Source organism: Dermacentor silvarum, chromosome 10 (genome assembly GCF_013339745.2).
Source record: "Dermacentor silvarum isolate Dsil-2018 chromosome 10, BIME_Dsil_1.4, whole genome shotgun sequence".
In the NCBI taxonomy this organism is placed as follows: domain Eukaryota; kingdom Metazoa; phylum Arthropoda; class Arachnida; order Ixodida; family Ixodidae; genus Dermacentor; species Dermacentor silvarum.
In genome coordinates, this window is record NC_051163.1 from 46501039 (window position 1) to 46526950 (window position 25912).

Consider the following 25912-nt stretch of genomic DNA (forward strand, 5'->3'; position numbering starts at 1 on the left):
ATTAAAAAACTTTCAAATTACATTCCTTCAAACCGTATGAGTCATGTACCGGCAGCATGAGCACACTCTAGGAACCGTAGCTTCTTACGTGTCATTGAAATCGCCGGCGTGCAAACCACTACAAGGTAATTGCTCTTCGTATTAACCTCCTCTACTATAAGTTGCGCGCGCTTCGATTTGACAGCAGCAGGGCAGCGTAACAGATTGAAATGAACGAACAGACACAGTAGGCGCGGATTCGAGCTCTTTCAAACTGAATCGTTTCTCTTGGTCAGTAATACCCATATAACACCCACCGGCAGATACACAATAAGTCACGCCGGTGCTTTGATAAAATGAACACATCTTTATTAATGAATTCTCATTCTCATTATATTTCTTCCTTTATACTACATTTAAATTATCACTATACAGCATTTGGGCCCCCAGATAAGTTATACAAGGGCAGAATCACGCGGGGGGACGGAGTTACAAATCTTCATGTTGTGTAGAAAAGGAGGGATATAGAACATTCTGAGGCCGCTTGCACAAGCGGCTTCACGTGTGGGCAAATTTATCCTGGGGCTACAAATCTTCGTCCAAGTTTTATCTGGTGGCTGCACTGGAAGGGTGCGTTCCAAATGTCGGCGCCGGACAGTTGCTTAACCTTCTCTCCTGGAGCTGTGTTTTGAAGATGAATTAGATGGCAAAGAAGACACCGTTAAGGAAACAGAATGTACGCCATCAGCGATGCTGACTACTTTGCTGCCTAGCCATCCTGTAGGGCTCATAGAAGAAAACCTCACCATAACGGTTCTCTTCTTGTCATGATGTGTTTCAATACCATGGTTGAACACATGCATAGGCATGACTACAAATAGTGTAGAATATCGATTCAATAGAAACGATAATAATGGAATGTCTACTGCCATCTGAGTTGTGAAATCAAGGAAAGCATTGTATCTGTCACACGCAACAAGCCATTGAGAAAGTGGGAAGGTAATAAGGACAAAGTCGGCTTGTCATGAGCCAGAAAGTGACGATCGCCAATAACGAGCTGAGGTCATCAAAATTTCTTTAGTGCCATCTCGGGGGCGCTTTACCGCAAAGCCTTTGTCAGATTGGTTCATTAAAGAAATAATCATGCACCATTTCATTTCCTCGTATCTCCTCTAATATACATGAGAGGAGATACAAGGAATGGAAATGTCGCATGCTGCCAGAAGGAGCGCTTCACTGCCCAACATAGACACACCATCTTTATGCCTCGACTAACGCCCACAAGCCACGTTGAGCGAGGCGTTTCTCGGTAAAAAAAATGTGTCCATTTTGGTCGTGTGCATTGTACTTGCGAATGGTTCCTAAAGAGAGGCGTTCCTTGAAAACACCAATGAAATCTTCACGGAGTGCCACAGCACATGGAAGCGGCATTTTTCTTTCTGTCGCATTTTGCAGGGTGGCGCACTTCCAGTGGTCGACTTGCGCGTTAGGCATTGGATGGTTTACAGAAGTAACCATGCTATGATAAGTGACGTTGCAGATAAGGAGCCTTACGTAGAGGCGTCTGTATGGGTGTGACCTTGATTCTCCGGCAGCAAGTGCAGCTCCCTATAGATGAAAGACACGCGTGCTATTGTTCAAAACTTGAATTCTTTTCGCACTCTGGTGCAGTTTGATACTTTACAGACACGATCATTAGCGCGTCATCTACGCGGCGTGCTTGTTTGTTTACAACACCCAAACCTGGTGAGGGGCACCTTAAGGCGCTAAGGAGGGGAGTGATACGACGCACAGTTCAAGTGAGCGCTATTAGCGAGACTCACGATCCTGCCGAAACCTCGCCGACGTAGTTGACAAATGGAACGTTAAGCGCGAATGATATTCAGGTGAGAGTTACTAGACTTTTTTTAAAAATGCAATTTTTGGTAAGGGATGTGCACGGGTCTTCATAGTGCAAAGGTAGCTGCTGGCTGTTTTCTGTTTTTTATGACACAGATTACTTAGTGGAAACACGGGGAATTACTTAGTACCAGTTTTAGATAATACGTGTACGAAATAGGTGAATACTGTTTGTTTCTTTGAGACATACAACCAAATTACTTGCAGTAACATTCTGGTTCACTTTTGCTCAAATTAGTGCGTGAAAAAAGGGGAATGATATCACGGTCTGTTCGTACTCTGATGTGCAGAGAAGCAGCTGCTTTCTTAGATACTAAGTTAAGGAGCTGTGCTTGCTGAAACAAATTGGAACACACCCTAAGTTGTCTAGCGTCCGAGAAGTGACATTTACGCGGCGTTTCACGTTAGCGGCTTCACTGGCCAGATTACGGGGTGACAAGGTACTGCCCACCTAGGCGAAGATCGTGACACATGGATGAATTTGTCCGTGGGCACAATGTTCCGAGCTAGCGGCCTCTCTTATGTTAAAAACACTTCAAATCAAGCACGCACAACATGCATATATACAGACACACTAGTGAAGTCTTAAACACAAGCCACACAGAAAAGATACCCGATCCTCATCCATGAAAAAAACGAGCTAAACAGGTCTGTGGGCTTACTTCTGCATGCAGGAAAACCTTCAGTGAAAAGGAACAAAGCAGGCAATGGAAACCAGGCTGGCTGTCACTGGAAATCATATGACAGTACTGTAAGAACTGCGATTAAATATAGTCGACAGTGATACTGCTCAGCAGGCAGAGATTCATCCGTTTGCTGACTGTTAGGACACGTCAATTTCCATTCCGAAGCCTTCCTGCAGGGTTGAAGCTTGAATAAATAATTCTATGTCCTTAACTGCAGTTTAAGAAAGTACCGTATGGTAATATAGAGCCCTATCAGTCTTTATATTCGGCCCAACATGGTGACATGGGACGAATGATGACGAAATATGCCAGGCGTTGAGACAATTTTGACAGCGAAGAATTTCGATACAAAACCGAAATATTTCATCCATTTGTGCATTCTTTAGCTAGCTCCTAGTTTGACGTGTTACCAGAGGCATGAGAAGTGCTAAATGGAAATTACTTTAAGAATTGATGGATACAGCCTAAAAATGGCACAGATATGTCGGTTGTACTGCAGACGGATATGCATGCGGACGTCCTACTATTGGAACTAAAAAAACTCAGGTTTCTACATACCTGACTTCAGCCTGCCCATTTAAGCGATTTTAAATATTTATGCTTGCTTCAATATTCAATTATCCCCAGTCTTCGTAAACGATATCTTCCGGTTTTCCACGCATACGAATCCATAAAACGCTGGACACAAAATCATAGCATCTGCAAAGCTCGCTGAAATTGTTCATCTACCACGTTAATTCAGTGGATGAATGCCTCACATTTCGATCAGCTTCACTTGCTTATTAATTCGATTGGGGAGGTTGAGGGAGATCACAATAAGCTGACAGACATACACACAATAAATAAGACAACAGCGGAGCTAGAGAAGTACGGACTTGCGGCAGTGGTGAAAGCGACACAGCAGATCGTGTGTGCTCAATTGATGTACAGCGCACCATTTAACAGCCGGAACAGGAACATGCATCTAGAAGTTTTGAAGCCTTTGCAAAGTTTTACGAGAATCCAGTCAGAAAGGAAACCGGCGTGGGCATGGCGTCCTTCGCATCTTGTTTTTTATCAACAGCGACGTTGTTTAAGCTCTTGGTTGCACCGCGTAGTGCGAACAAAAACTGCTCCTGGCGATGACGTCACCACGCGTTGCCTAGCAACCACCTCGCGGAGCTGCGTGTGCTTCGCCTCCTCTCCATGCCGGGCACATGCTGCCTTGACATGGAACGTTAAGGAGAGGGAAGGAGAGCATACGCGCAGCGCGCATGCTGCCGACGTGATGGCGTTTCCCCGTTTCCCCGCGTTCGCGCCGAACACGCGCGGTGGCCGTGACTGCAGCAGGCGCCTCTGGCGGCGGCTGGGCAGGTTTCGACCAGCCACGCCCCGGCAAGTGTGGAGGCACAGCTTGGCCGTGACGTCACCGGGGAGATAAAGCTCGGAGCCGCCGCGACGGCGGCACAACTCTCATTGACTCTGTGGCGAGTACGCGTAGCCTCAAGATGGGACGACCAAAGAAGATCCGGACACCCGAAGAAGAAGCCGTTCATCTCGAAGCGCGTCGCGCGGCCGAGCGAGAGTCTGCGCGTCAGCGGCGAGCCGATTCGGAATACCGTGCCTAGTAGCACTAAGCATTTCCTAGCAAAACTTATCCGAGCATAGTAAAACCTGGAAGAAGCTAGGTCGATCACCAGCTCCGCTGTTTACTCCAGCCTTGCGCCGCTTGTGCAAGCTGCCCATATTTTTTCCCCTTTAAACCTACATGGTTCTTTGAAAAATTTAGAAGTCGTATGTATGTCTGTATATACAGGACAGTAAACTGGCCCCTTTCATCCCGTTTTTTACCGTGGCGACATTACATATTGAAAACTATACATTATCGCTTGAAATTAAATACCTGCTATCTCCTCACTTCTGGAAGCGTTTATCGATCGCAGTACTTGTAGCTGCAACACATCTGCACTGATTTTTTTTGTCTTTTCTGCATTTAGAGAACTGGCGATTCAAAATTTCCTCTCAAATGTCTAGCCAAGTGTTGCTGTACACTTAACATTCTCACCAGCACAAACACACACTTACGCATTCTGAAATACGAATGCAATGACTTCATAGCGCGCCTAAAAAAACGATGCGTGTCAATAATGCCTCTATCATTATTAAAGCTTTATATAGATTTCTGTAGTTGTGTAGATAAATTAAATGCAGCCCAGAATATTCGGGCACATAGTATATACACACTAAAAACGGCGGTTCATGCGCCTATGCCCCACCCATATTGTCCCACAAGTCACCACGTAACGAATAACTATGGGGAACAGGCAAATACAAGCATGTGCATTATTCAGTCAGTTTCACTGTCGCCGGGCCTCTTGGTTTTTGATTTGTGGCATACATAAGGCAATGGGAAAACCGAAACCGTAGGAAAATGCCACAAAGGGACCAGATGGATCCGCAGAAAAACCGTGTCACAGAAACGTGTCAGGCGCACAGCACCACTGTTCTGTCGGCATTCTTTGGCCATGGACAGAGGTCAATACACAAGGGCGGGGCTTAAGTGCAATAACGAAGCCAACACCAGTCCTTATGGTAGAACGATGACAATGCTAAGGAACACAGCAGTTCAGCAGACGCCTCAGTGCACAAAACACAGACACTGTTCCAAGCACCTGGGGACGGCTGAGAAACACGTTAAGTCTTCATGCCTCGAGTTGACCAGCACTCAATTGTAGGTAAAGAGCACCGCTCACATTTGGCCACTGCTATTGCACATCCCAAGATGCCGATATGATTCCTGCGTGAAACCTTCACTTAAGGACACGACGCTGCGTGCCTCAAAGAATGCAATGCTGAATAAAAGGCACGCTGTCCTGTCTCCTATCCATGGATTTGTTAATTAGTGAGTGAACACGATCGTGTATTCCCTGTTGTCTATAACTCTTCAAGACGCGACCGCGATGCTCGCTTTCTTGGGCGTCACGAATGATGTCTCCTCGGTAGCCATCATCTTTGTGGAGCTACGCAGGGAATCGTGGTCTGGAACGATCCCGTCCACGGGACCAGCTACAACCGTCGCCGCAGCGGTGTTCCATGACCGCGGCAGTTCCGGAATTTTGGGCGTGCTGGCCGGTACGGGCGACGACCTCTGGAATGTGCTGAAGGACTCGAGCTTGGGTTTGTCCAGCGGTGAATGCACCACTCCGTTCACGCGTATGGGAGTGGCCTCACCTCCTGTGTAGGCGAACAATATGTGTGCCTTCTGGTTGGATCCCAGACCCAGACCCAGTGTTGTAACCGTGCTTCGAGAGTCGTCGTCTATGTACTTCATCGGGTCGGACACGCCGACGCTGTTGCTTTTGATTTGATGCTCCTGGCCGGCGTACAGGTCTGGCACCAGAGACGTGACTTGATCTTCCGAGGAGTAGAATTCCTTGTGATTCTGCTTCGCGCCGGCTTCTTCGGCGATTGCCTGTAATTGAAAAGCGTTAGCATTATATGCTGAGCAAGGGAATAAACTGTCAATTATTCCGGGAAGACCCTTCTTAACATACAAATGAAATTTCTCACAGGTCTAAGATTGCTATGGCCCATTTATTGAATGGGACAAGAGATCAGAAGTTTACAAAAAAAAACAGTTGGGCGTCCAAAGCAGGTGTTACACTATTGCAAAATATTAGATCATGTCATCGTGCTGTGACACGGGTCTCAATCCCTGTGCGTTTATGCATATATATCTGCTAAAGCTTACAATCTGATGCGACAGAGACTGCCTCTTCCGCTCTGACTGTGAGGCGCATACATGTGCGGGAAAGACGCTTAGCTGCGTATATTTCCCAATGGGCAAAGAAATTACCCTGTCGAGGCCGCGTGACCTCAAGCGTTGACATCTTCTCAGAAAAAGACATGCCCGTACCTCATGTGCCCGTCATACGCAAATCTGTGAAGTACCTTTAGTAACCTGTTGGCGCTAGTGCATACACGTATCTCACTTCCTAACCACGCATGCCATCAAACATCAAATGCTTCAAGGTAGTATTTTACCTCAAATGGCGTCCATGCTGTCATCTTGGGTCTATTGAGTCAAAGGTAGGGTTAGCCAGGAGTGTAATGATCGAAGATACGCACAATGACGGGCAGAAGCTAATGTTACGGATACATTTCTCCAGATAATAGACCAGTGCAGTTGTTACATGGAGAAATTGCAGCTGCAGACTTGTGGGGGGTGCGACGGCGCGTTCATTTAGGCTTGTAATAACTGCAATGGAATCTATGCCAACGAACATGCAGCTGCAAGCGCCAAAGTTTTCGCGATTGGTTGAAACACAAACCTTGGAAGAAGCCTTGTCCTTTCTATTCAGAGTTGCTGTGCTTTTCTCAGCCTTCTGCAGGTTGCAATTCTTCAACAGGCTGCCGACACTCGAGAAGCGAGACAGTCTCGAGGGGCAGTCACCGCGGGCCCCAGCTGGGCCACCGCTTCCCGTTCCCTTGTTCCACATGTTGCTGTTGAACACCACCGTGCTCGTGCTGTCGGTGCTATTCGAAGTGACCCGCACCATCGAAGAGTGACTGTTGCGCTTGGGGTTCGAGTAGGCGCACCAGGAGGCCGCCTGCGGTCCGGACCCTCGGTTCTTCTTGAACGTACCAGTGGTGGCGAGCTGGGACCAGGCTGCCCGGGCCTCCGGGTACTGCAGCACTCGTACGACGAAGATGAGGAAGCCCTGCATCGAGTTACACACGCAGAAGACGTACTGGAACACGGTCCGGGCTTCGCCCACGGCGAAAACGCCGAATATCCACGTGACGCCGAGCAGGGTCATGACGGTGAAGGCACCGCGAACTTGAGCCGCTGTGATAGGCAGAGAGTTGGCGGCGCCGGGACCGGAAGCGGAAGACGAGTTGTGGTTGGCGGCGGCTTTGGTGTTGGCTCCGGCCATGCGCGGCTTGAAGAGCACCCGCGTCACCATGATGAAGACGAGCAAGTTGACGAAGAGGATGAAGCAGGAGATGCCCAGGAATGCGATGTAGTAGATGAAGGGGTTTCGGGATGATATCACGCAGCTAGAAAAAGAAAAAGAGGCATGTACAACAAATTTTTGTAAGTGCTAGTAATAGGAATTCGCGTTATTTATTTAGCTTGTATGCTACGTCATGTAGTTCACAGCTTAGAGAACATACTGGAGACATTTAGGCAATGTATATACGATGAAAATTTAGCAATGTTGAAGGAGCAGCTTCTGTGCGTATTGTGGAAAAAAGGATGCCTTCGTTACTAGCATGGACTAGCAAAAGAGAAAAAGACGGAGGAACACCACGCAATAAAACTGCAGCGCTACTGATTTCTTTTCTTAGATAGTTGGAAAAAGACTTGCCGAAAATCAATGTTTTAGAAAAATCAGGAGCACCCAATTAACAGCGGCACGACTTGCCACAACAAATACGTGTCGCTATTTAGTGAAGTGAGTATTTTATTGCCTAAGATAAACGATTTCAACGCATGACATTGCATTTCGCGACAAATTGCTTGCCAGCGCCAGTTTCGCAAACGCGCTATCAAAAATTGTCAAACAGAACATTTCCTTGACAATTTAAATTAATATAATAATATTGGTGCTTTTCTAATTCCTGCCAAATAGACAATGTAGATTTCTGACATCTGTGTTTACTGGCAAGTTTCAAGGTTATAAGCTTGATGCTTCAATAAATTTTGATTTTCCAACCTTCCTTTTTAAGTTTCGCAGTTTTACTAAATCAAATATCTTAAAATATAAACTTGGCACAAAATATATATTACAGCGATTTTATTTGAACCCAGTAAAATTTCATTCGAACTGCTTCAAAAGTTCCGGAATGATTGCATTTATCCTTTTCACATGTATTTCATAATTATAGGAAACATTGCACGTACCACAATTTGAACTTCATTTGACTTCCATAGGTATGCACTGTACGCGGTATGCACCAGTGACTATAGGCATTGCGACACGGAGTTAACGGCACTCGAGGTATAACACTTATGCCTAATATTCTTCATGAGAGACAAAGTCAGGCAATGAGTGTATTATAATGAATTATAATGCTTAGTCACTTCCCAAAATTCCACGTGCATGTTTTCTCATGCACATAGTACTTTTTGTGAGTGTCAACTTACTAATCATCTTGGCTTCTGTAAGGCTCCAAATCTATAGCCAGGCAGGTGCCAACGATAGCCGCTGGAATACCTATAACCCAGGAAAGAAGTGCGGCAGAAACACAAATAAGAGACGCGTTAGTCGAATTAGCACAGAGAGAAATTAGGCAGTATGTCAGATTTGTCAAAAAAAGAAGCAATTCTGACTTTCGCTTACCCTGAATAAATGTATTGAAGCCTAATAAAGGTACCTATAAAGGTATTTCCACACACCCTATGCCAGTCTCTTTTATCACAGTCATTCATTAACCATCTATCAAGTTTTTTTTTTTAAATTAGCCACGACTTTCACATTAGAAGAAGCATTTGTACCGGGTTGTCGGTCTGCTATATTTCTCTTTCAAAGTGCGAGACTGAATTCTTTGAAAATGCCTTTGTGTTAGTTGCAGCGCTGTTGTTTGAGGCGAGCTCAGCTTGTTTTTTTTTTCTTTTTTTCTTTCTTCTTCATAGGGGGCGCTATTTTGTTGCCTCACATTAGGGACGCTATCAGCCGGGAGTACAAGAAGTGGAAGCAAAAAGCTTCCTCTAATGAACACTTTCGGTATTTTAAGTAAGCTATAAGCAGCTTTTCTACGAAAAACAATGTAAATGCCCCATGACAGTGTCCTATTCTCCTGCCATCATCGGAAGCCTACGACCGCGAAACATAAGCTGTGTCGAGGCGCATCTTTCTTTGACGTAATTCGTGTTTCCATGAATACCACACGCTATTTCCGCCGCGGAGTATATAGGAGTCACTAAATTATATTTCCCTTGCCAGGCTATTGAACATTATCTTTGCATATGCAGAAGACAAAGATAGTGTTCATTAGCCTGGCAAGGGAACAAGAATTCAGGATCGCCAGTCAGCCTCTAGAGTCTGTAAAGGAGTACGTTTATCTAGCTCAATTACTCACAGGGGACCCTGATCACGAGAACGAAATTTACAGAAGAATAAAATTGGGTTGGAGTGCATACGGCAGGCATTACCAAATCCTGACTGGGAGCTTACCACTGTCGTTGAAAAGAAAAGTGTACAATCATTGCATTCTACCGGTGCTAACATATGGGGCAGAAACTTGGAGGTTAACAAAGAAGCTCGAGAACAAGTTAAAGACCGCACAAAGAGCGATGGAACCAAAAATATTAGGACTAACGTTAAGAGACAGGAAGAGAGCGGTGTGGATCAGAGAACAAACTGGGATAGCCGATATTCTAGTTGACATTAAGCGGAAGAAATGGAGCTGGGCAGGCCATGTAATGCGTAGGATGGATAACCGGTGGACCATTAGGGTTACAGAATGGATACCAAGAGAAGGGAAGCGCAGTCGAGGTCGGCAGAAAACCAGATGGGATGATGAAGTTAGGAAATTTGCAGGCGCAAGTTGAATTACGCTAGCGCAAGACAGGGGTAATTGGAGATCGCAGGGAGAGGCCTTCGTCCTGCAGTGGGCATAAAATATAGGCTGATGATGATGAAATTATAGACAAAGTGCCACATAATCTCCCATGAGCTCACTTTATTGAAAACGGTAAGCAAATGTGACGAAAGTAACGGCGGATAAAGCGGTAAATACCAGAAAGTACACCAATATTTAATGAAGTCTTCAAATTATCCCGCAGCAGACAATAGTGGGTGCAGCGCAGCCGCACGATAAAGCGGATATGACGCCGATCCCACAATTGGACGTGAGGTGCTGAGAGCTTGTCCAGTGCTACGTTTAATGTGAAACCATTATATGCCCAATTACGCGAAAACTTGGCGGCGTCGGCGGCGGCGTGACCGAGCAATGGTACCAAAAATGGCCGCCAGCACAAAGAGTACAAACACGACAAACAATGCTCGGCTGGTTCCTGGAAGGTTCCTTCCAGAAATCATCCGAGCTCAGGAAGGTTCCTGTAAACAATGTAAATTAATGGCTTTGAAAAGAAAATTTCGTACGTTTTGGTCTGGGTCGGAATCGAACCCGGACCCTCCGGCGTGCGAGACGACCACGGTTCTCCGACGCCACGACGAGTTCACGGCTCTGGCTTATTAAAGGTGTACCTAGTGCGTGTGTGTTTGCACAAGTCACGTTACCAAAGGGACTATAGCGTTTTCGCATTCCCATACGTAGGCAATCTCAAGTGTCTGCAGATTTTTTTTTTCTTTTGGGCTCTCAAATATGCGGTATGTTCTTGAAATGGGAGCAAGAATGCGGCATACAGTGTGCGTGCAAATCAGCGAATAAGCTCGGTTGTTTGAGCGAGGGACACCATCTATAGCTTCGGCATCACTCCCAGCTCGCTGTAATGGTGGCAGTGACGTAGTTGTCACACCAAACCATACCTGTTTCCGGCATGAAAAATATGGCTTTATTTGCAAGCTGCTTACAGTCACACCGCTAGCATTTCCCAGGCAAAGTTTTGCGCTAGGCCTTCTCTGCAGCTTGACTACCACTGTAACTACACTCCCCGCGGTCGCGCAGCTGCTATGACTTTCTGCGACTAGGCGAGAGGTCGCTGGTTGAATTTCAGGCCACCGAATGCAAAAAAAAAGAAAAAAAAAATGTTGCCGCAGTTTCACCTTAAACGCGAAGCATCAATTTCGATAGCCAATTTGTAGAGAGCTATACAGAGTAGTGATATTAGCTTTATCAGCTGTATAAACTTGGACATGCAGCAGCACCGGCAACACGCAGAACTGCTGTCGACGCCGTCGGCGTTTTGCCCGCGTTCGCTCAAAATGCGTGCGGCGTTGGTGACTGTTGCCGGAGCCTCTTATATAAATAGGGGTGGGGGGGGAGGTGTTTATTATACATAAGGAAGGGACGCTTAATTCTGCAGCCCATAAGGGATGATGATGATGATGATAAGTGGTTCTTGAGGGAAAGGGAAAGGTTGGCGCTATCTTCTGCAGCCCTTGAGGGAGCACGGCTCAGCCCATAAGGGAGCACGGCGCAGAAATAGGCACTTGGTGCCGCAGTTAAACGTCGCCTCCCTTCCCTCCCCCTCCCCCCCCTCCCCCACGGCCTCTCGCGCGTCGGAAGAAGGCACGTTTGCTCTACATATATGGTGATTGTAAAGGAGGAAAGAGACGCCTACTTCTGCAGCCCTTAAGGGAGCACGGCGCAGAACGCGCGTTTGTTCTCCGCCGTGCGTTCACTCCCCGTGAAAGCGCGCGCCCCTCGCGTCCTTTCACTCGCTCATACAGCGTTCGGCGCGCGGCGACGATTTCATCTCCATTGACGTCATACGGAACCTCACGGCGACGGCGACGGCGACGACGACGGCGACGCCGACGGCAGAAATCTGCTTTTGAGTGTCCATATAATTGCTATCGCAATAAAAAAAAAGTCCTCGCGTAGTGTCATTTCGGAACACCTTAAAAAGCCACAGTTGGTTAAATAAATCCAGACATTTCCACTGCTGTGTCCCTCATAGCCCACTGCGCAGCTTTGCAACTCTAAACCTCCCAGGTAAAGGTTGGTATAATTGCAAGTACATTTTACGCGATGCAGTACTTCGCTGCAGCTGTTGGGCTTTTAAACAAACACTGAAGAGAAACACTAATCCGGTTTTAACTGATAAAGTATTTTTCAGTACTATTTTTTCGTAAATTTTTGGTTAATAGGTTGAACATTAGGAGATGAAATGAAATTAAACATTCCATTTTTTTAGCGCCGGCAACCCAGCACCAGCGAACCAGTGTGATGTCACGAATTTAAAAGTATTTTTTTGTTTTGTTTTCTTGCATTTGGGCCATTGCGGATTAGTAAAATTTGCTTGCCCGAGGGCGCAGGACTAAATCCCGGCCGCGGCAGCCACATTTGGTTGGGGGCAATCTGCAAAAATGGTCGCGTACAATGCATCGGGTGCACCTTAAAGAACCCCAGGTAGTCGAAATTAATTCGGTGTCCGCTACTATGGCGTGCCTCATAATCATATCGTGGTCTTGGCACGTAAAACCCCCAGAGTTTGTTATTATTACTAATATCAATACATTTGCTTGAAGCTCCTTAAACTGGGTGATTGGTGCTTTCAGAATGCAGTGGAATCCATCTTTACTGCTAAGAGATCAACTAGGCGTAAGGGTAGAGGGTCAAAATTCCGAACAACACAGCTAACTGGCGACGGGATCTGAAGACGACGTCCCCACTTATCATTCGAGTTTTCATTTATTTATTTTTTTGCTTAGCAAACAGCCTCTGAAACTAAAGGTGGCTTTGCGTGTGCGTCTGTGAATGATGTACAAGCATAATTTACTCAAATGGATCAAGTTATTTTTTTCTTTATTCTCCGCTTTACCATATTAAACGAGAGCTGAGCGGTCACTTACCCCAGGCGATGAGGACGCGCTTGAGCATGAAGCACGTCTCGGAAGACGCGAACACGTGGACAAGCATCTGGTACATGTTGGCTGCCTCGACGCCCATCCAGGTGAGGCAGGCGAGCAGGAAGTAATGCGTGGCCGCGGCCGTGCCCAGGCACAGCTCGAACCTGGGGAAGCGTTGCTGCAGTGAACCCAGCAGGAAGGCCACGTTCAACAGCAGCATGGCTGTGCACAGGTTGAGGAGGATCTTGCCAGAGCGGTCCTTGTTGAGGCACCTGTCACAAGGAGACAAGCGCCGAGGCAACTGTGTCGACACTCCTTAGCGTACATTTGTGAAACCATTGCTTGCTTTCCTTTAGAAACGTGAATTCTGTTGAATTGTGACGTTACGACGAAGAGGAAGTGGACTGCAGGGGCAAGAAGGACACGGAAAAGAAGTAGAGAGGGAAGCGGTAAAGATGAATCCTTGTAAATAAATGAGCGTATTTTAAGTCGTCCGGTTATACTCATAATAAATTATATATTTATTCTCGTACACTCTTTTGTTTTACCGTGATATATTAAAGTATCGCCTGAAACCATGTGAATGAGTTGCACCGATATATTCCCGTTGTAATTGCATTTAACCACGCCGTAGCGAAGTAAGTTTATTTATTACGTGAGCTTACCTCCGCCGTTATGGTGTTTTCATTATGAAATTATTATTTTTATAGCACTAACCTCTATCACAAATTTAGCATGTCTTGGCGTTGCTGCTGTGTATGAGAACTTTTGTACTGCGAACTGAACGTGTAATATACTTGTTGAGACTTCACTCACAGAAGTGCCTTATTCGGGGAATATGGAGAGATAGAGAGACAGATAGAGAGAGAAATGAATTCGTAAGAAGAAAGCTAGGCACAAAGAGTGAGTGTGATTCTACTGCAAGCCCTCGCACATGACGGCCCAAACTTCTAAAACGAGTAAGCATAAACAAGAAACCTTTTTCAGGGGATCAGCGTAGCAGGCTCACCTGAAAATGGAGTAGGTTAGAATGGTGAAAAACAGACCGACGATCGACATGATACATCCAACATAGGATATGAGAGACAGAATCCGGTAGTGGTGGGGTGCCAATGACGTTCCTGGTAGAGGATCCTAAAAAAAATGAAAGGAATGAATAATTAGGACCTTAAACATGCAGAAGCTCTGACAAATAAGCCAATGCAGGTAACATTTTATACCCATACAATGTTGTAATTATAGTTACTATGTTACTCTAAATCTCTATGCAGTGACATACTAGTCTAGAAACCTAATTTACCTGTTATTCGTAGCTAATAACCAGTGCTGTACGTAAGAAGAGTCAGTTCTCATGTGTCGTTAAGTTCGCTCGCTCTTGTTATGAGCTGCTGCCGCGATTTCACCGACTCGCATAAGGAGAAAGCTTTAGGTCGGGAACTCCTGCCTAAATACATGGCAGCGGAAGAATTGTTATTATTGGCAACCACTGCACTGGTTGTTAAGGGGTTTATTGCATTTCAGAAAAGTGTAAAACTAGTAATATATACAAGTGTGTTTTTAATTGATGCCGTATTTTTATAAAATTTTTCGAAAATTGCAACAATGAGAAACTAAGAACTAATTCCAACTGTACAACTCCCTTACTCCGCAATAAAAAACGATATGAAAAAAATAGTGTCACCTTTTTGTCAACTGAACGTAATACTACAACTCAACCAGACAACATTAGGTTGTTATACACTGCTCTGGAATACAGCACTAATTTGTGAATCTGCCGTGTGCAAAACCCTCGTAAACGTTATACACGATTTCACGCAATCTAAAAACTGTTACAACAAATTTGTGCGCTTGAGATGCTCTAGCAGATTCAGTTTACAAAACTGCAATATCGGTTTTTGGCGTGGAGTCGCTGAATCGCAAACTTCGTTTCTATATATTTTGTTATTACCGGTTTTCGGCAGCTTTCCTTTAATCACTAAAGACCGAAATCAGAATTCTGCTTCCAAGAGCTGTCCGCAATTCAATTTTCTCTCTCAAATGCAACAAAGTTTATTCTGATAAGTAAACCGGTTATCTTACGAGAACGTTTCTGCTTTTCACATTTATTTCTATTTGGGAATTGTAGTAATTAAATTAATTAAAAAATTGGGTTTTACGTGCCAAAACCAAGATCTGATTATGAGGCACACCGTAGTGGGGGACTCTGGAATAATTTCGGCCACCTGGGTTTATTTAACGTGCACCTAAATCTACGTACACGGATGTTTTCGCATTTAGCCCATATCGAAATGCGGCCACCGTAGCCGGGATTAGATCCCGCGACCTCGTGGTAATCGTAGTGGACGCAGAGCTAAACCTCCCTCTGAAGCTTGTCTGACACGGAATATAACTTTTTAATAGGCAAAGCATCAGTTTAAACAGGGCTCTCAAACAACCACTTGTCCTTAAGTGAACAGTTCCACACTTTAGTCGAGATTTAGGAATAGAGAGTATCCATCACGTAACGTAAATGCAGTTAACTGCTACTGTGGCCGTAAATTTTGAATGAAGCTCCATATTATTAACTTGTAAGGTTAGATTTTAAGACTGCAAAAACGTTTCTTTTCCCAGGCAGAGGATGATCGTCTCTTGCCTCAAATAGTCACCTACATAATTCAGCACATAAATAAAGCGCTCCTTTCTGTAACAAATAAAACATTAATCGAATTCCGACCTAATTATTAACCCGCTCAAGTACCACTCAAGTCTTAGCATTTCGACTATACAGCGATTCGAGTACCCCTTCCGAAGCTTCTGGTCGATTAAAGTACCATCTACAAAAAAGTAGATGTAGTTGCATGTGAACAGCGGAGACTTGTGTAGGGAATATGGAAACCCAAGGGGAAGAGCACGCACCAATCTTAGAGAAATCTAGATAAGTCCTCTTGTCAAAACACTGGCACAGGAAGTAGTTTGTCCCACTAATATGTTATTCTATGTGTCTTGCCTATAGATTTATAGAAAGAATCGCTCAAAACAAAGGAACAAATCCCTTACGCAGAACATGTTTTTTTTTCTACTACAACAATCACCCTATGTATCGTACACATTCACAACACAACAGGTTTCTCGCGACGGTATTCTTATTTGTTGAATGGCTCGAACGGCCATCAAGGAACAAACAACGTAGGTTTCAACAATGGTCGTACCAGAAGGAGCGAAAACGCAGTCATGTGGGTCGATGAGCAGACAGTCACGTTTCCCGACCGATTGGTCGTTACGCCGGTGGTGGACCACTCCTTACCTGAAATAAAAGCACGGTTTCAGTATTCCGATATCAAAGCTGGGGCTAGTTAGTGTACTCGTTACAAGCGGACGTGTCATGAAAAGCAGGCGGCTAATTAGCTAGACATCTACTGCGTTTTCTCATGGAAATAATGTACGTGGCTTCTCGAATTTTACTACAGTTCAGACAGTGAAACTGTGCCATTTGCCACAGGCGATTTTGTTTTCTTATAGGATTTAGAAAAAAGAATTCGGCAGAGGCACTTAAGGCCGCTTACGTGTGGGAATAGGAAAGCATTATACCGTTTGTAGACATCGGAACGCCATGAACGCGCTCATTTTACGCACTCGTGACGTGGCGTCACCTCTTCCCCATTGGCTGCGCCATCACGTACGCACTGATGAAGCACTAGGCACACCTTTAGTCAGCCAGTACCGTATTGCCGCCATGGCGTCGGAGAACCATGCTCCTTTCGCACCCCGGATACCCGTGTTCGATTCCCACCCAGACCGAAATGTACCAAATTTTCTTTTCAATTCCATTGAGTCACTTTGTTTGGAGGAACCTCCCTGAGAATTTTGACGTCAATCCGAGCATTTCATGATGTGCTTTTACTCTTTGCGCCATCCGCCATTTTTGGTACCAACTTCAGGTCAAGCTGACGCCGACGAATTTTAGCGTATGGGGCATATAATTCTTTCGCATTAACATCACCTGGTATATTGCTTGACGCACTTATTAAGCACGACCAAATGCAAGATGATACTCACGGCGTTCATCCCAGAAAGCGCAGATGTATCTGTCGGCATTATAAGTCGGGTACGAGTAGATCAAGGGGTCGGTGAGATTTTCAATCTTGTGGTCGCCAATCCTGGCAGACAGCACGACTTGTCCTGCGAACGCGAGAAAATGGTGACGCTGTGACGTCAAACTCTGCACTGCCGACCGGTGTCAGCGATCTCCCCAAGTCGCCCTATGCAATCTCGCGTTAGCCATAAAGCATGAGCTGCGCCACTCAATATCACTCAATCACACGTTTGCACGCCTTCTGGGTCATGAGTGATGCAGTGAATAGTAATAATTGTTATGGTAGTTTTCAGGTCCAGTTCCAAGATTGATATATCAATTGAAGATAATTTTGCAATTTTCGACGAATACTCCAAACGAAAAAGAATTGAACAATAGAATGTGTTGTTAAAAGTCCTCGGAATGTAGACTTTGAGGCATTCAATTACATAGAACTATTTGCATTCCAATTGTTTTTTTTTCATTGCACGATTAAAAGTGCATGCGTGTGTGTGTGTGTTTGCGTGCCTGCGTGCGTGCGTGCGTGCGTGTGTGTGCGTGTGCGTGTGCGCGTGTGCGCGTGTGCGCGTGTGCGCGTGTGCGCGTGTGCGTGTGCGTGTGCGTGTGCGCGTGCGGTGCGTGCGTGTGTGTGTGTGTGTGTGTGTCTTGAAGATGCAAGACAGCAGTGAAAAAGTTTCTGCAGGGATGATGTTGGGGAAGAATATCACATTATTGCACATCCCGCAATTATACAGCTGTACTCATCATGTTCTTGGACCACCTGGAGTTGCTCGTATCTGCACTAAATATAGATACGAGCAACTTATCCTCACAGCATAAGTAGCCAGCAAACAATGACACCAATGACAACATAGGGGAAATAATTGTGTATTTGCTAATTGAAATAATGAAATGATAAATTATTGGAAATGAAAATGAATGAAAAAACAACTGCCCGCAGGTAAATTTCTTTAATTCAATTGGTAAGTGCAATTAATTTCCCCTATGCTGTCCTTGGTGTCATTGTTTGTTGGCTTCTTATGATATGAATAATAAAAATCAGGCCCTCGATTCCCTTTGTTCTTATCCTCACATAGCAACACAGGGAAATGCAGACGAATTCTAACACGTCCCAACCCATTCACCTGTGCTAACCAGGGACGCCAGACCATAGCGAGCTGGCCGGAAGAACTTGTCGTTTCGGTACGAGATGAACGCGATGCGTGGTCCCTTCTCCACTTCATGGATGGGTCGGTAGGCCTCGCCGGCGGCTACCAGAGAGCTGTTGATGGCCATCGACAGCGCCTCGAATGGGATGGTGATGACAATATTCTGCACAGAAGCGTGGAACCGAAGAGTGCACCATTACCATAAGGCTGAAGTTATCACAGGCTATAAAATCCCTCGGGTGTCACCCTAGTTTTATTTCGAGGCTTTACTACAGTTTGACGGGTGCGAATTTCAAGAAACCTTCGAAGTTGTGTGCAGCAATCACATTGAACAACTTTTCCTGAACTGACTTTCCTTCGTGGTTTTCATCGACCTTTCTAACAACTAGCTAAAAGGGAAGATGAACTTCGCGAAACAGGAGAAGATCTGCGAGAAGAGAGGAAGTAGAGTGTACTACTACTTTTAGACATTACTCCTTAAACGGCACGAAGACATTCGCACGGACGGCACCAAATATAATGTCACGTTTAATGTATCATATCCAACAGCAGCAGTAGATTATATTGCTTTTCCTATGTATTTCTAGGGCTTCCTTTTTCTCTCTTCTGCAAAGTTTTCAGTTTATGAGCATAGCATAACCGTTCTATAATTAACATTGCCAGTACTGCCTGTTACGGAGCGCGCATGCGCAGTTCGGAGAAAGTGGTATGGGTAACGATGATGGCATAAGGTAACGCTATCTGCTAAAATAAACTAATGACTACGACAAATTCCAAACAAAATTGTACACTAGTTTGCGTGAAACCATAAACGCCTCCAACAGCGCATTTATGATCGCACTCACGTTTCCGTCATCCTGCTCGTCCCCGTCGCCGGAGAAGTCTTCGTGCATGTAGTGGTCACCGTTGGAGCGCAGCGAGAAGCTGAGGAAATCTTGACCCTGTGAGAGCAGCTTGGGTGACCAGGCGACAGCCTTGACAACCAGGTTCTCGTTCTCAATGATGAGCGCGCCAGGTCCCAGCACCACCTCCGAGGTGAACCGCTCCACCACGGCAACCAGCCTGCACGTGACCCGTTAGCTCGTCGCCTATAGTACCACCGCTTTCTGGGGGCTCAGTCCCTCAGTCAGAGCTACCCAAGCATTCGAAGCAACCTTACGCTGGTTCCACGTACGCCGTCAGTTGTGGCGAAGCAGATCAGAACTGTCCTTAAGCGGACGATTAGAACAACACTAAGTTGGCTTAGCTCAGCGAAATAACGTTTATGGAATAACATTGCAGTTATTCGTGACGAATAATGCTCGCTATTAGGGAAGAAATGAGTAACCAAATAACCTTAACTAACGTGACCTGGCCTTACCTACAACCTAACCAATTTTCCCACCTTGAATTTGGCGCCGAACGGCGGCGCCCATGCGTGAGTATTTTCGAGCCTTTGTTGAGTTTTCGTTCAGAAGAAGTTCTGAATACTCACTATAGAATCAGTCATGGGTCGCTTGGTTATGCATTGTAATCCTTATTTATCGATAGCTGTGACCTAGTCCTAAGCAGACGCTGTCAAATTCCCTCGACATCACACAAGGTTATCGCAGGAACTTTAAGCCCATCTTTGGCTTGTGCGTCTTCTCTAGCCTTACCAGGAGCTCGCTCATGACGAGGACGGCTTTTTGGTGCAGTCCGAGTGTAGTTTACTCATCCAGCTTACCCGACACTGAGGTTCATTAACTATCGAATTCCACTATTGAGGACGAGTTCATGAGCTCGATTGCAACCCGTGCCACCTGAATTACGATGTAGGCTAAATGCAAAGAAAGAAAAAAGAAAACATTGATGCACTTACACGTATGCATGTGCCCGTCAAGGAACCACACGTGATCAAAATGAATTCACAACCCTTCATTCCGGTGTCTTTCATAGAGCCTGTGTTGTGAGACAACCCAATGCGCAACAAAAAGCAAGACTTGAACCAGTGTAGGTTCGGGATGTCTCATTCCACGAATAAATCGATCAACGCCCGTCAAGTTTAGCCTAAAGTTACCTTTTAAGGTTTCTTTAAGAGGGAACATGGTAAAAGCGAATTTATGTGCAAACTCGGATGACGCGGATAAATAAAGGTACGGTTTAACGCTGACGTGACATGGCTACCACGAAACCCACGTGGCGCTTACAGCGTGGTCACTTACTTTTCGACAGCCACTCCGTTGGCGTCTCCTTCCTCGATAACGCTGTCATTGAGGGCGAGGAAGTTGCTGATTACGTGAATCATGGCTTGCGCGATCTGGAAGGGAAAAGTACAAAAAAAGTGGAACTTTGTGACGAAGCTAAAGTTTCTTTGCTTTATTAAACTGTTGTAAAACTTCCACGGACCAATGCGCTTATTAATTATAGATACGAGCAACTTATCATCTCATTATTATTATTATTATTATTTGATTTGTACACATATACACACAAGGACACAAATGGATTAAGGAGGGAGCAAGCTGACAACTGCCACCGAGAGGGGCACAACGCCTGCCTACTCCTATAGGAGGAGGGAATAGAGGAAATGAAAATATGAGAAAAGAAAAGAGGAAATAAAGAAATGACGGAGACACGGACAGAACAAAAAAAAATAAAAACAAAACAGAATACAAATAATGTCTATAAACGGGAGGCCAAGTCAGTGTCCTTCAGAAAACTTAGCAAGGCTCGATGGGCCTGGTCACGTCTTGCAGCGCTCCCCTTTGGAAAAAGGCAATTGTCAAGGGTCGCACATTGCAGCCCCATAAGTCTATACTCCTTAATTAGTAATGCGCGCTGCGCAACGAATGCGGGACACTCTAAAACTAGATGTTCAAGTGTCTCACAGGAGCCACAAAACGTACACGACGGGCTGTCCACACGTCCTTGTCGGTATAGGCGTTCGCGCACCAACACAGACCCAACCCTTAACTTGTATAACAGTGCTCTAGCACGACGGGGCAAGCCTCGACCACGAACGCGGGGAGGGAACGATCCGTCTGCAACACGCCGGTCTGGGTGCTGCTTTAGGAGATGTCGGCGTATAAGGAGACGGGCGTTTTCAAACGTGCACGAAATGTCAGGGCAGTCACATTCATGGTGGGCACAGCTTGAAGCGAGGCGATCAGCCTCTTCATTTCCAGCGATGCCCACGTGCGAGGGTACCCACTGGGCAATGAGGGACACTCCACAGGAAGTAATTTTGCCCGAAGTTTCTTGGATACTGCACAACAATGGGCTATCGGCATCTTGTCTAAGTCTGCTGAGGGCAGCACGGGAGTCTGTAAGAATGACGACCTTCAAGGCGTTTAATTCTTCGTGTACGTATTTCAGAGCAACATCAATCGCTGCTAGTTCTGCAGTTGTTGATGAGGTTGGATGGAGTATTCTGAATACCCGTCTGATGCCAGTCGAAGGGCAGAAGAAAGCTGCAGAAGCGCCTTGCGCGTCGCTGTGTACAGATTCGTCCGTGAATATTTCAATATATCCTTCAAATTTTTCAAATAGGTGGGACTGGGCCAATTGAAATAGTGCCGGAACAGGCTGACTAGATTTTTTGTGGATTTCAGGAATTGTCAGATAAATGGGGAAGGAGCATTTGTTGCGCTTCTTCGGAGTAGTGAAAGAAGTAGTGTCTCGTGAACTCTGAGTAATGTCCACAAACAATGCCGCCATTTTCCCCATCCGAGAGAAAGGGCGCTGAAGCAGCCGATTAATCAGTGCTTGGCCGTCAGATGCTCGGTGCAAACATTCGATGTGGTGTAGCGCTCTCTGGTCTGCTTGCAAGCTCAGGGGCAACTGGTGCGCTTCCGTGAGTAGTGGAACAGATTGTGCCTCACGAGGTAAGCCAAGCATGACTCGGAGGGCAACACGATGGTCCCGTTCCAACTCAGACACAATATTTGGCGGCACGTTCAAGACTGGCAAGGCATACATCACGCCAGAGAGGACAGACGATTGGTATACCTGAAGTGCTGTCGTCTGGTCGCAGCCAGCGCCCCTAGCAGTCAAGGCGGCCACATACTTGAGCAGCGACCGCGATTTGCACCGCACAGAGGTAATGGCAGGGCGCCAAGAGAGGCGATCATCGATAATTACACCCAGGTAGCGGTGGTGTTGTACCCATTGTACCGGTGTCTCTCTGAGGTACAGCCGGCTCATGGTTCGACGAGCCCGTTGCCTTGGATGATATGCAATCGCGGCTGACTTAGCTGGTGAGATCTGCAGACCAACTTCCTCCAATTACTCTGAAGTCGCATTCAGAGCTCTCTGCAAGATTCCACGAAGACGTGGACCATGGTACGAAGGACCGCTGATCCACAGTGCAATGTCATCTGCATAGATTGCTATACATATTGGAAAGTCTGCTTCCTGAGGCAATCGGCTTGGAAGTCCAGCAAGTACACTGTTGAAGAGAAGCGGCGACAAGACGCTGCCTTGTGGTACACCGCACTTAACAGGGCGAGAATCACTTGTTGCTCCTCCAACACGCACTTTCATGTGGCGCTCAGATAGAAAGTTATGCACGAAATGAAGCAGTCGACCCGAAATTCCCGCATTCATAAGGGCGATAATAATCGCCTTATGGGGAACCGAATCGAAAGCTTGCTGTATGTCCAGGAAAAGCATGTATGCAGAGTGCTTGTTTTCTCGAGCAGACTCTAGAGATGAAACGAGGTCTGCTATGCTATCGAGGGCTGAACGGTGACGACGAAAGCCGCTCATGACATCAGGAAAGAAATTAAGTTCTTGTAGCCTGCCGTCTAGACGAAACAGTACCATTCGTTCCATCAGCTTCATAACATTAGAACATTAACATTATCTCATAGCATCATCAACATTAACATCATCTCATAGCAACACAGTAACGATTACTCCCTTCGCTCATTTGCTACACTTACCGCATCTCATCAAGGCATAGAATTTCATACTATTACTAAAGCGAACTGCGCTAGCGTCCACGCGTGAGCTGCAAGCTGGCCGATTTAGCCAGCAAGGGCATGATGGTTATAGTACATGGATTCACCTAAACTTGGACCTTTTGATATCAAACGCTTCGTGACTTCGCAAACCAATCATTTTCAAGAAAGTACACTTTAAACATGTTCAAATGTACATGATTAAAATTGTACGATGGCAGGAACCGAAACCAGACCTCTAACACCGAAGCGCAATATTGAAACCATTACACAACAGACGCGTGAATAACCGGAACTGCTGCAATTACCAGCGATTATGCGTGTTCGCAGAGTCTTGATTACTTTGAAGTATAGGCCAGTGAAAGCAGACAAAGCGCAATAAACAAATTCACAAGAACGTCTAAAGCCCCAAGCACAAAGATAAGACAAATCCATGGACTAACCATCATTGCCATGGTAGTTTAACAATCGCAGCGACAGAATTCCTTGTTATAATTATTGTCGAAATCAATATGAGCCGCGGTAGCTGGCTCACTATACAGAACCCTCCACTGGACAAGAGGTGGAGGGTTCAAGCCACGGCCACAGTCCTCTGAGAGAGGAAACGCTCGTTTACCAAGCCTTGGGCGCACTTTAAGCAACTACAGGCAACCAAAATTAGGTAGTGCAACTCAACTGTTTCACCAGAACAGCAAGCTGGACATGCGGCGACAATCTTCGAAACTGCTTATACTTATCGCTGGAGTCGCCAGATAACTTAGTTTATTGCTGCAAACATCGTTGCTCGTAATGTGCGCGACTTGTAATAGACAGTAGATTCAGGGTCGAGAATTCGTGATATGAAAACTCATGAACGCACATTGCTGTAAAACCATGCGGCCTTCCACATCATCGCGCATCTAATACTGGTTTCGCTCATATTAGTACGTGCGTCGGACATAGCGAAGAGTCTTATATACTAAGTTCGGATATAGCGAACCATACGGAAGGCTCGCACTGGATATATCCAAGTGCTCGCAAAGTCTCGGGCAGATTTCGGGCCGTGGAAAACTAGACAACTAAAGGACTTCCAATGGGTGTGAGAACTGTCTTAAACGGATTTGTTGCGGATGCTCAGTCAGCTCTGTAGCAGAGCCAGGGCGGCACCGATAGGCTCCGTATAAAGTCCAAGTGCGATAAGATCGCGTCCTCGCGCCGTATGCTGTAGGTGCGGGAGAAAGCATGCGAGAGAGAACCAAGAAGGATGGTGGCTTGGTGCGCGCCGATTTTTCGCGCACGCAAGAGGGTCAGCGCGGAGATGTGCATGCACTAGGAGGGATGGGGGAAGGGGAGAGAGGAAGCGGGGTTAATCCTCCCTAATCGATGCTGGTAATTTTTTTTTTGGTAGCACTCACTGAGGACAACGCCGACATTTCTGCCTCATGCTTTCGCATTTAAAACCGCCGTATTCAAAAATGCATGTTAACTTGAAGCCCATGCTTGCCTTGATTTAAATGACGACTGTCGCGAACGCGCCCAAGGAAACGCATAAGCGTCTTGGACGCTTTCACGCCAGGCGTCACAAGGCAAGCATCCCCTAATCGGTTTCAACTCAAGATGCATTTCTGAAAACGGGGGTACGTATTGTTAATTAAGACGGTTCCAAACTGGGAATTCATGAAAACTGTATGAGCTTTGCCTATGGTTCTGATTTTACCGCTGTTCAGGATCATTATACCCGCAAGCCAACCTTCACAGCCACCCAGGTTACTCAAGGTGGCTATTGCGTATTGGTTTCGTTATTTGCATGCAAGCTGAAATAAAATTATGTGCTTATAGTTTTATTCCATGATCCGTTCGAAGAACGCGTCTTTTATTCAACTGTTTTTTTTTTGCACTGGCTGCGTCTTTAGATGAATACGGTCTACTGTTTTCGAAGCCAAATGCGGTGTAGAGAACGTAATAATTCAAAGCTGCACCACGAAAGCTGCGCCACTGCAGTAAACTGCCAAGTGCATAGAGTTGGTAAGCCCGCCACTTGGAAGATAACCTTGTTGTTATAAAGAAAATATAACCCCCCCCCCCCTATCTCACAACTAACTTGCAGCACTGCCAAAAGTACGAGGTGTACATAGGCAACTTCCTTGTGCAGCGAAATATGGTTCCGGGCGTAGCTGTCTGATCATTGGTGGCATTGGAGATTTTTATTTTTTATTAGCACATGATGCATTACAGCGATACGTGACATGTTAGACTAACGCGCATGCAGCTCGTATACCGCGAATTACTGGGGCGGTTACCGCCGATAACCATAACAGTCACCCTAACCGTGATTAAGTATACAACATGGCCGCGCCCATACAGCTCAGACCGCCCGCTCCGACCCAATATCTCGCTTGTCACTGGCTGTCCGTGTAGACAACAAGAAATGAATCGTCATCGGTTAGTCTCATCTCACGCTGAGGGCGAGCCATTAGGTACGTTTTGTCGTTATTACTGGCATGTGATGTCTGTTTTGACGCTGCTAGGACTACAGATGGCGCCAAGCCGTGAATGTGGTTTGATTTCTAGTAAGGCAGATGGCGCTAGCGCATTATCACTGGTGATGCGTTGTCGATGCGGAATGCTATGAAGTCCTAATTGTTCAGCGCAGCATTAATTTACGATCCCCCGCTAGTACGGTACGTGATTACGGTGGCGGCAAATGCCAAACAGACGTCGAGCAGACGACGCGACCCGGGGGAACATTTACAAGAGAGCGAGA

The 25912-nt window shown here is 46.0% G+C and overlaps 1 protein-coding gene across 1 annotated transcript in view; it reads right to left on the reverse strand.

Annotated features, from left to right (window-relative positions):
• Positions 1–329: 329 nt before the first annotated feature.
• LOC119431507 (cadherin EGF LAG seven-pass G-type receptor 2) overlaps positions 330–25912 on the reverse strand; it is a 297867-nt gene continuing 272284 nt past the window's right edge. Inside the window, exons 10-19 of the mRNA XM_049657890.1 lie at positions 20431–20525; positions 19093–19309; positions 18224–18410; positions 17063–17185; positions 16216–16310; positions 14037–14161; positions 13031–13299; positions 8695–8764; positions 6875–7604; positions 330–6015 (exon numbers count right to left, since the gene is read on the reverse strand). Coding sequence (XP_049513847.1) covers positions 5488–6015; positions 6875–7604; positions 8695–8764; positions 13031–13299; positions 14037–14161; positions 16216–16310; positions 17063–17185; positions 18224–18410; positions 19093–19309; positions 20431–20525 — 2439 coding nt within the window. The 3' untranslated portion in view covers positions 330–5487. The remainder of the gene's footprint in view (positions 6016–6874; positions 7605–8694; positions 8765–13030; positions 13300–14036; positions 14162–16215; positions 16311–17062; positions 17186–18223; positions 18411–19092; positions 19310–20430; positions 20526–25912) is intronic.